The sequence below is a fragment of the Ostrea edulis genome, chromosome 4 (genome assembly GCF_947568905.1).
Source record: "Ostrea edulis chromosome 4, xbOstEdul1.1, whole genome shotgun sequence".
In the NCBI taxonomy this organism is placed as follows: domain Eukaryota; kingdom Metazoa; phylum Mollusca; class Bivalvia; order Ostreida; family Ostreidae; genus Ostrea; species Ostrea edulis.
Window position 1 is genome coordinate 77,341,804 of NC_079167.1, and position 12,307 is coordinate 77,354,110.

Consider the following 12,307-nt stretch of genomic DNA (forward strand, 5'->3'; position numbering starts at 1 on the left):
TTTATATTGTCTCACACCATGTAAGGTTTTTATTTTTACTGATTAACTTCCCTAAATGAATAATAAAGGTAATGCACGTCTAAAGATAAAGGATAGGCAGATGTAGATGTGTATGTATGCTATTTGGGGTAACAAAAAGTACCATTCTAAGTTCGTTAGACTATTATATTACATTGTTCATACAAAATGGATACCTACTTTCTTCACATTTACTTCCTTGGAATCCATCGTCACATCCATGTTCACAATGTCCGTCTGTATGGTTACAATGATTACTTTCAGGTCGGCAATGGGGACTGCAGTTCTCTGAACAATTCAATCCGTACCGGCCAACTGAACAGACTGTCAATGTAATAACAATTGTTAATAATTTCATCATACCAAAAATGTTCTTGAGCAAAACATAGCCAGATTCAAGTGCCAAATCTAAAATCATTTAATGATAACCATATTAGATATCTATCATGTATGCATAGTTCTTCAGATAAACATGCTGGAAGTCAATGATAGACTGAAAAATTGTAAGAGTGGTAGGAAAAGAACCCCAAACACACACAAACATGATGTTAATGCTCAAACAGCACATATATGAAACGAAATGCTATAATATTCAATAATGTAACTGTACTAATAATCTCGCGAATAACAGTGGGTACTTCCCACATGCTTAAAAATAATATTGGTATAGCAGGAAACAGTCCAGTGGAGAAACAAAGTACAGGTACCACATGTATATCTAATCTTTTTGTCATAGCAAAGATAATTATGTCACTTACCACTGATATGTTATAATACGTATACATACTAATTAGGTATTTCCTTAATATCTATTATCTAATTTGATTATTGCAACTAAGTTTGTATTTATAATAAGTACATGTATGTCATGTAGTGACTCTTTACCTCGGGGGAAGGGTTATATAGGGACTACCTGTTGTCCAATCCTATTATACAGTTATTAACTGGGTTCGATGACAACTCTGTTTGAATGACCAGAGAACGGATCTGTTGCCCAAAGCCCTAAGCTGACGACCACAAATCGTTCAAGGGTTAAACAACATAGCCGTTGTCTGAGGACACAGTCTATAACTGTTTTTGTTATACACCTTCATTTTCTAGGTATAGTTTTTACCAGATGCACATGCGTGCATTGCTGACTTCAAACAAGACAGTATTATTGCGTAAATTTATCAACATATCTGTGTTAATATATCTCAGCTGATTCGATATGCAAAAGCTTGTTCTGGGTATAGTCAGTTTTTAAATCGAGGTAAGCTACTGAAAAACAAGTTGATGGTACAGGGATTTCAACAGTCTCGATTGAAGCCAACATTTCGCAAATTCTATGGTCGTTATAACGATCTAGTTCGTCAATACAACCTCGCATTGGGTCAAATGCTGTCTGACGTGTTTCATACCGATTTTTAAGCCGTTCTTGGCACACTGATTTGACTGCGGATAACTCCGTTTACCTGATCAGGATATGGGGCTTGCGGCGAGTGTGACCGGTCAACAGGGGATGCTTACTCTTCCTAGGCACCTGATCCCACCTCTGGTGTGTCCAGAGGTCCGTGTTTGCCCAACTATCTGTTTTGTATTGCTTGTAGGAGTTATGAGATTGATCACTGTTCGTTATCTTCACCTCGCATCTATTACATTTGTAATTTAAAAGAAAACACATCCAATGTCCTAATTAATAATCAATAATTATATTTTTCGTATTTCTGCTTTGTGTTTCATTTAATAAATATGATAGTTGGTTAAACAGTTAAAATGTTGGTTCTAAATCGTATACGCTTTAAATGGGAAAATATTTAGGTTGATAACAAAATAAAATATCAAAATACAAACTTGAATGCGTAATATTATTTAGAGCTTACTTCATCAACTTAGAAACAAGAAATACTTCTGTACTATTTGAAACATTAAACTACACTTTCGACATCTCACCTTTGTCACAGAGTTCCCCTGTATATCCTGGATTACAACCTCTGTCACATCTTCCTGTTGCCCTGTTACAGGGGAGGTAAGTTAGACACTGTCCACTACAGTTATACACACAACCAGGACCGTATGATTCTGCAGGACACTCTGGTAAAATATTATTTTATCAGAAATTTTATCATTTTGAAAAAGCATATACTTTTCCGTTTCACACCCGAAGCTACTTTACTAAGTTTTTGCTGTGTTCATTAGTCTAAATTTACAATGCGTTGATATTCCGTCGTTTGTATCTTTCAAAAATTCCACTAAATATGTATTTTATGTGCTTCAGACATCTTTAAGATAACTTAAGATAACTTACCTGTGTTACAATGTGTTCCTGTCCATCCATTGTCACAGCCATAGTCACATCGTCCAGTGGTGTGATTACAGGACAGGTTGTCTCTGCAGTGTCCAGTACACTGTGATTTGCACTGCAAACCGTAATATCCAGGTGGACATGCTACAATAAATTTCTTTTGATAAGATTTAATTTTCAATTGCATTCATACATGATAGTGTCAGTCGTGTATAAATGAAGTATTAAGAGTAATCTTACGTTTTCTACAAAACTCTCCCACCCATCCTGCAGTACAACCCAAACACGTTCCGTTGACAATGTCACATCTGAATTCCTGACAATTGTTTGGACAATGTAGATCACAGTTATATTCATACACACCTGATTTCTTACAACCTAAAGATGTAGTACAGAGAAAATATAGCACCTCACTTATTCATACACAAACGGATTTAACTGTACGATGATGTAGCACAATATAACACATAATATTACTGTATTTATCATATTCATTTACATCTATTGTACACTAGGTATAATTGGTAGCACAAAAATACAGCACCTCATTTATTAATACAAGCTGGATTCTTTACAACCTATAGATATCTGCATGTAAAATATTGAAGATATGACTCCTCATTTAGAAACGAATTTACACACTGGATAATGATGCAGTACAATAAATACACACAATATTACTATATTCACCACATTTATTTACATTTATCATACACTAAATGGGGTTTTAATTGTATAATTGATAGCATAATAATACCTGTCACAGTTACTTCACATAATTCAGTGTGAACTACGTCTGTTCCATATCCAGTAGGATAAGTTGTTCCGTCAAGTCTTTCATTGTAGAATATGACGTAACGTCCATGTTTGACGCAAGTTGTACTGAAATCCAAGGCCGGTAACTCTGCTCCGTTCTTGTAACATAGATATCCATCCTCCTTTATAGTTGTGTTCGACACATAGAGCGAGAAACCAGCAAAACGCCCTCTTTGTCTCATAACTGAAATTACCAATTTTTGATGACACTGTTATCATTTGGAAAAAAGAGAGAGACTTTTCCTCTATATATGTGAGATTTGACTATTTCCATCAACTTTCTATTAGAAAACCACATTTCGTTTATCTATATGCTATGTATTTTGATCAAAACATTGAAATCGATGAAGAAAATTGGAATATGTAAAATGTTAGAAAAAAGAAAGATACAAACACGATTGTACCTGCGATAGGTAACCTTAAAAGTGAGTGGCAAGTCAAACTGGAAACAAGCATGTACTGATACCATTTCCACAATAGGAAAGTGTAACAACTGTATAATACAACAACTGTGTAATACACTATACACTTATAGACTGTTTAGTAGGGAGATATCACAAATTATCTTGTATTAGTAGGGTTATCACCTTCGGACACCTATCATGATAGTTTTATTAGAATCTAGAAGTAAAAAAAATATCAAACATGTATTCACTTGTGCCATATATAAACTACAACAAAATGGTATTAACTTTTCCTGCAGATTTAAATAAATCTTTAATGGTTTTTGAGGGGTGTAATCAATGTTACCCATAACTGCATGCACTATCTTATTGTATATTCGTAAATTTTCGTAACGTATTTCATAAAACAAAAAATTAACCATGCAAAATTGCATTAATTTGGGAATTCTAAATTGTTATTTGTGACCGTTAATGTTAACACCAATGTCACTATTAGAATTTATTAATTAACGCTCCAGCAAATTTTTTATTTACTTTTATTATAGTTATCTCGCTTGCGCCATTAAAATTTATAGAGTAAGTTACCGCACGCGAGGGAGACAATTCGTGAACAGCCCTCCACCAATGAAATTGACTGTATTATTCTGAAGGATAATAATATATAAATATTGCATGTAGTTGAAGGTAACATTGAACATTTTCACCCCGACTACATGTAATATGCAAGGTGACGATAACGAACAGTGATCAATCTCATAACTCCTACAAGCAATACAAAATAGATAGTTGGGCAAACACGGATCCCTGGACACACCAGAGGCGGGATCAGGTGCCTAGGAGGAATACGCATCCCCTGTTGACCGGTCACACCCGCCGTGAGCCTTATATCCTGATCAGGTAAACGGAGTTATCCGCAGTCAAAATCAGTGTACCAGGAACGGCTTAACAATCGGTATGAAAAACGTCAGACAGCATTTGACCCAATGCGAGGCTGTATTGACGAACTAGATCGTTATAACGACCATAGAATTTGCGAAATGCTGATTTCAATCGAGACTGTTGAAACCCCTGTACCATCAACTTGTTTGTCAGTAGCTTACCTCGATTTAAAAACTGACTATACCCAGAACAAGCTCTTGCATATCGAATCAGTTGAGATATATCAACACCATATGCAGGTGATAATGGAATATTGCTACATAAATGTGGGAAGTTGACGATGGAGAAGCTGAAATCATCCAGTTTGTCATACAGTTGAGTTGTTAGTTTGCCGTTAATGTCTACTTTCAATAAAATATCTAAGTACGAAGCAGAAGTGGACGACTCTGTGGTGTCCTTTATTTCGAGCTCACAGGGATATATCAAATCGGCATATGAATGAAAGCTATCATTGTTAATAGACAAAACGTCATCGATATATCTAAAAGTCGAATTGAAGGTCACAGCGAGATATTTTTTCTTCTCACGTAGAAGTTTTTGAATAAATTCTGCTTCATATGAATATAAAAACAGGTCAGCTAACAAAGGAGCACAATTCGTGCCCATGGGAATTCCAACAGACTGTTGGAAGACCTGATCACCAAAGACCACGAAGATATTGTCAATGAGGAACTCTAGCATATTTTTTATTTCAACTTCAGAGTACTTCTGCGTGGAATCAGAGTGGTGTTTAACAAAGCAAGTTTTTGAATGACTGATCACTAGATATGAATATTTCCGTTTTCCGTTTTTGTTGAAGAAGCAACTGTCTGTGATGTCAAAAAGGCTAGTCTTTAATTTATCGTGAGGAATGGTCGTGTATATTGTGGAAAAGTCATAGGTTTTAATGCTATTGATTTGGGAAAAATTCTGTGATTTCAAGTTTACTAAAAGCTCTTTAGAATTTTTTAGAATCCACATTTGATTAACACCACTTCTGGCATATGTAGTCGCACATTAAGTTTGAAGTTTCTCCTTCACAGCTGTTAACATTTTCATGAGGAGCAAAGATAGGGGCTTGGTAGAGCACTTACTGGATCCAGCAATGTATCTTTGTTTGTAAGGGTTTTTATGTAGTTTAGGAATCCAGTATAGGTACGGTAACTCATATTTATTCGACCCATTGACTGGAATATTAAATGTGTCTAAAACTGAAGCATGGTTTTGAAGAATTTCGTCTTTTGAAAGGGCAGTTGGAGTATAAGTATGATTACCAAAAGTGGAATTAATGCCAAGTTCGTTTAAAATACAGTTGTAATAATGAGCCTTACAAACAAAGACAATGTTGTTACTAGCTTTGTCAGCTGGAACCAAAACATATTCCTCATGTAACCTATCTAATTCTTTTATCACTTCTGGTTTACTAAGCACAGAAGGATAGATGGTACGTACTTTTGTTTTCATGTGTCTAATGCGGGATTTTAATATTCCTCTAATGCTTTTAACCCATTCTGACAATGTATCGTTTTATTATAAACATCAAAGCATAAAACCTTTCGTTTGTTGACATTTGATCAATCACTACCTTGCGATGCTTTGTATATTAATGCAGGTATTCGCGTTTATTACAAACACTCAAAAGATGTCGTCTAACAATCTACGGCGAACCGTACGCGCATAAATTTGACAGATGTGATGTTTATAATATCACCTGTCGTCAATTAAAGTTATCCGTTGCTAAATACTGTCATTCTGGGGTGCGTGCTTTCTATTCTCAGAGCGAAATATAATGGGTTTTTTTAAATGCTTCTCGACCAATCAGATTTTGAGCATAGTACCTGAAAGTATAACAAGATCAAATGATATCCCTCTTATGATTGATTTTGTGTAAGACTTTGTGATACACCATATGTTTATTGTTGGACAGAAATACAGGATGATACAATCTATGGACCCATGAAAGGTGAATATAACGAACAACGATCAATCTCACAACTCCTATAAGCAATACAATATAAATAGTTGGGCAAACACGGACCTCCGGACACACCAGAGGTGGGGATAGGTGCTCAGGAGAAGTAAGCATCCCCTGTCGACCGGTCACACCCGCCGTGACCACCCCATAATTCACGATATATTTCATACAAATATATCTGATTTGCAAACATAATCATTTCGATTCGTTATTAATACATACCAGATATGCATACACAGGCACTTGTTTCATACATGGGTCACGACGTCCTTACTAATACCACAATGGACATGCACCTAAATAGATTTCGGACACCACTCGCTTCGAATCTCGTTTTGCGATTAGTTAGTCATTCATTCTCATTTTTGTGATATAAGTCGCTTTAGTAGACATTGATCTTGCTGGTATATCGTTTTCAGCACCTTACACGAAGCCCCATGTCTGTAAACTACTTGTTTATTCATCAATTTTTAGCGTTTCACATATTCAAACGATCTATCTACTACAACAACTTCCGGTCGTAAGATCCAAATATCAGAACCTACTTTGATTGGTTACTAATAAAAGTCACAAACTTGACAACAACGCAACAGCTGATTTTCGACACGACCAAAAATGGCCATTCTTTCCTGGTTTTGAGGCAGAGTAAAAGTCCTTTAGTAAAGCAAATCGCTCGAGCATTGCTTAACAATGGAAAAACCGTGTTCATAACAGCAACAACTTAGTCACATTTCATTGACGGATTCATGGGGAGGGTCTCAGTCCCCCCTTAAATTTTCAAATTCAAGGTAAACCGTTGTCTCTTGTTTAGAAAAATGTAAACGATAAAAGAAGCAATAATTTCTTCCCCCTCGGAGAAATAAATGACAACGTCTTTTGATTAATTGAATTACTTTTATTGAGAGAACTTACATTTTCTATAAAAACCTTTCACATTTGCGTCATTTTATTAATTTTACCTTATTAAAAATGACAGAAAATGGTACAAATTAATACATAAGAGACATATTTCAAGCCCTATACAATCTGTAAATCCAGGAGTTTTGGGGGGCTTGGCCCCTTGGGTTCCCAACAGAGCTTCGCCCTGGACCTACTGAGAGTCTCAAGGCGGTCCCAAGACCCCTGCCTTATAAAGTTTTGCCCCCTAATCGCAATTCCTGGATCCGCCCTGCATCTTGCAACATGCATGAGAGGGAGCATATACTTGATTAAGCTACCTATTATGTTCCAAATTCCCAAAATGATATATATTTGCAGTGAACAAATCACTAATGACAAAGATTGAAAATTAAGATTTTCACATAGCAGAACAAAAATCTAGAAATATAACTTAATTTGTATCAATTATCCTTGTATTGAAATTTACTGGAAGGGGGGACTTTTGATCAAGCAATAAGAGATTGAGACCTTTCACGAGCAATGAAAGAAAGAGGAGGAAAGGAATATTCAATTCAAATCACTTAAAATATCTAGACACCTATGAATATATTTACTTGCAATTTCACATGAAAGGGGAAGAGGATTCTCCTCACCATTCCCGTTACAACATTACCATTACCAAGATAAAAATTCACTTATATACACAGCTTATATCGGTCAAGAAAATTTACAGTTTTAAAAAAAATCATAAATGGCTTACCAAAAGGCTAACCGATAACAATCCAAATTATCCTTATCCTATTAATTTTTCACTCGTTTAGATTTCCCTCCAAAATGCTCTAGATTTTACATATTCATTCGGTTGCTCTAGTATTATTATAGTCTTAAACAATGAATTTTAAACGAAAGTGTTTTTTTTTTCAACGGAGCTCAATTACTTTTATGTTAGTCTTTCATAGCCCTAAAAATTACATTATTGCATCAACTAATTACTATCTATTTTCCATACGCAGTGTGTTTTATCTCAATATAAAAAATTCTGCCCGTATAGGTCTTGAAATATGTCTCTTATGTAGTAATTTGTACCATTTTCTGTCATTTTTAATAAGGTAAAATTAATAAAATGACGCAAATGTTAAAGGTTTTTATAGAAAATGTAAGTTCTCTCAATAAAAGTAAGTCACTTAATCAAAAGACGTTGTCATTTATTTCTCCGAGGGGAAAGAAATTATTGCTTCTTTTATCGTTTACATTTTTCTAAACAAGAGACCACGGTTTACCTTCAATTTGAAAATTAAAGGAGGGGACTGAGACCCTCCCCATGAATCCGCCAATGAAATGTGACTAAGTTGTTGCTGTTATGGACACGGTTTTTCCATTGTTAAGCAATGCTCGAGCGATTTGCTTTACTAAAGGACTTTTACTCTGCCTCAAAACCAGGAAAGAATGACTATTTTTCGTCTTGTCGAAAATCAGCTGTTCCGTTGTTGTCAAGTTTGTGACTTTTATTAGTAACCAATCAAATTAGGTTCTGATATTTGGATCTCAAACCGGAAGTTGTTGTAGTAGATGGATCGTCTGAAATCCATGAATAAACAAGTAGTTTACAGCCATGGGGCATTGTGTAAGGTGCTGAAAACAATACACCAACAATGACACAAAGGTGAGAATGAATGGCAAACTAATCGCAAAATAGGATTTGAAGCAAGTGGTATCCGAAATCCAGTTATGTACCTTGAGGTATTAGTATGGACGATGTGACCCATGTATGAAACAAGTACCTGTGTATGCAAGTATCTTTTACTTCCATTTTATTGATGCAGAATTTCTTAAAGTTTTAATTACCACCATTTACATTGTAAATGAAGATGACGAAACAATCTAATTAAAATCAGATCCTAGAATACGCTCACAATCGCTACAATAGGATCTAACATAACCCCATAGGGGGTCATATCCGCATGACCTTTCGCTTGGAATATTCATGAGAACTATCAGCCAGTCAGATCGCGCCATACAGACAATGATGGCTATTTAGGCGGTTCCTGGCAATTCAAAAACAAATTCCTGTTTATCTCTCCCACGAAGTTTATTCCACACTGTAAAATTGTATATTCTCGCATAATGAATTTTAAACTTTCGCGATAATGCCTAATCTATTCCGTTCATACAAACAACAAAACGTACGATATGAAATATACCCAAATTAAATTAATTGTGAAATCCGATTTATGTATGAATAGGGATGGGTACGATTTGAATAGTTCAGTTTTCAAGATGGCTTACTTAAATAACGCGAGGAATATAACGCCAGTAGACGTAAACGGTGCATTGTCACGTTGCATCTAGCTGCGATATGTTTTCAATCGCAGCCATTTTCCTTGAATTGTGAACACCGACGATTTCAAAGCCGACGCCCTGGTTGGTTGAAATAAAGTTCATCTGAACATGACCCCTAATCGGGTTATGTCAGATCTACTTACGCAGAGTAAGCGGATCTAAGAAGTCTGATTTTAATTAGATTGATGACGAAATATATATTAATTATTATTTTTAATGAACACTTCACTGTATTAATCTACAAAATACACATCCAAGAAATTTGTTTGACTTGATTAATTTGTAGAATACAGTCCACTCCACTTATATTGAAGTCGGTTATTTTGAACTATCTGTTATATTGAAGTTAAAGTAAATCCCTCAGTAGTAATATGTGTGTAGTTCAGCATTGGTTATATTAAACTTTGGATATAATGAACAATTCAGGTCGGTCCCCTGAATTTCATTATATCCGGAGTAGACTGTATAATGAAATCTTTATTTGTGTAATTTTACACCAATAGCATTGCGAATATGCTGTATGTAGAGTATTTACTGAAATTTGATAGCATGAACTACTGTCGTAATATCTACGTTTTGAATAAAAGAAAAACAATTAGATCGGTATAATTAGCAAGCCGCTAACAAATTAAGAAACATTCGAGTAATTTCTAATTGATAACCACCAGAGGACTCATTTTAAACAATTTAAGTATCTGGGTGTTTTCTTCACCAGATCTGGATTCTTCAATGAAACCAAACACTTTTTAGCAAAAAAAGCAACAAAAGCTATGTACGGAATCTTTAAAAAGGCGTGAAATATAAATGTATCGATTACTGACCATTTGCATTTGTTTGATAAAATTAGCATGGCAATGCTGTAATATGGATGCGAAATATGGGATTTGGTAATAACGATGTTATTGAGAAGGTGCATTTAAATTTTGGAGAATTCTGTTGAATCTGAAGCAAAGTACGCCAAAAATTATGATATATGAAGAAATGGGCAGACACCCATTACATATCTATATCAAAACCAGAATCATAAATTTTTGGGCCAATATTGTCAATGGCAAGGAAACCAAATTGTGGTATCTATTCTATCAGCTTATATATAAAAACATTTAAATGGTATCGACATGAAATGGATGAAAAATGTTAAAAGCTTTATTTGTGATTGTGGCTTAAAGAAGGTTTATTTTCAAATAAAGCAATTTATGTTAAAAAATCGTAGTTTTATTTGCTTGATGTTGGAATGTTTTGCATGCTTTAAGTCATTTACAAAAACTTGATTATTAAACTTGGAAGAAAGAGTTCCCCCATTTTTCTCTCTGATCCGTTTTTATCCGGTTCATAATTTTTATTAAAGCCCTTATCTGTCTCAGCCAATCAGATTGCCGCGCAAAACATCTTATTTACATAATCCTTCGTTTACTCGGAGTGATGCCACGACAGTTTTCTACAGAGGAAAAAGCAACCTCCACCTCCACTCCATCCACCACACCTTAGATTTTTTAAATTAATTTTCTCATCTTTCGTATGCAGGCATTTTTATGCACAATTTTTGTTTCCAATAAAGATTGATATCATATTCTATCGCATTATCACATTTGTGTTTTGTAACAATATTGTGGCTGGGAGACCACTGTTATGTAATAATTTATTGACCTGCATTACTAGCCAATAAACAGTTTATATGTCAACAATCTCTTTGATGCTGGTATGTCTCCCAGCAAAATTCTTTTTTTTAAATTGTGGATTACATTTTATCGTCATTTGAATAAATGACAAGTTTTTCACACTTCAACATGTTTTCCGTCATGGTTTTTGGATTATCTGTGAGGTTTTAACATGAAGTATTATATGGATAGTTCAATATGTACAAAACAAAAAGTGGCTTGTAAACTCATTAAAACAAAAATTATATGATCAATTCCAGCAGCAATGGTTGTCAGAATGTAATAATTGCAACAAAGGTAAAATTTACAACTTGTTTACAAATTCTGAATTTAAATGTCAAAATTATATCTTATCAAATTTGCTTATCCATAAAATATGTATAATTGCAAGATTCAGATCGACAAATCACCGCTTACCAATAGAAACTGGACCCTAGTATCCCCAGAGCAGATAGAAAATGTAATTTGTGTTATTCCGAAATAGGTGACGATTTTTATTATATTTTTTCATCCGAAAAATTAAAAGACTTCCAAAAATTTACATACCGCAAAAATATCCTCATAGACCAAATATTTTAAAATTTCATGATTTATTTTCTTCTACGAATTTTGAATTTCTGTTGAATTTATCTAGATTTATTGAAACTATATATGAGGTGGTCAACTCTCCAAGTTTATGTCAATTTGCCAATTGTATTTTGTAATATTCATCTTTGTAAATGTATATATGTATCTCAACTCGCATGTATATATACATTTTAGTGTGATTGTCTATGTATTTCTCTATGTCATATGGATTGACTTATGAGAATAAATGGATTGAATTGAATTGAACATTAAGATAATATTAGTAACAATTAAAGAGGGAAGATGAAAACATAGCGAAATAGACATAAAAAGAAAATCACAGCACTTATCTATCAAGACATAGATAATTAAACTACACAAACCATACCATATTGTTCTCCATAGTCCTGGAACTGTATTCTGATGCTGTAGATGCTGAGTACTTTCT

General features: G+C 34.4%; 1 protein-coding gene across 1 annotated transcript in view; it reads right to left on the minus strand.

Annotated features, from left to right (window-relative positions):
- The window catches only part of LOC125669163 (receptor-type tyrosine-protein phosphatase epsilon-like), a 343,285-nt gene that overhangs the window by 28,644 nt on the left and 302,334 nt on the right, over window positions 1–12,307 (minus strand). The window contains exon 8 of the mRNA XM_056163852.1: window positions 199–342. Coding sequence (XP_056019827.1) covers window positions 199–342 — 144 coding nt within the window. The remainder of the gene's footprint in view (window positions 1–198; window positions 343–12,307) is intronic.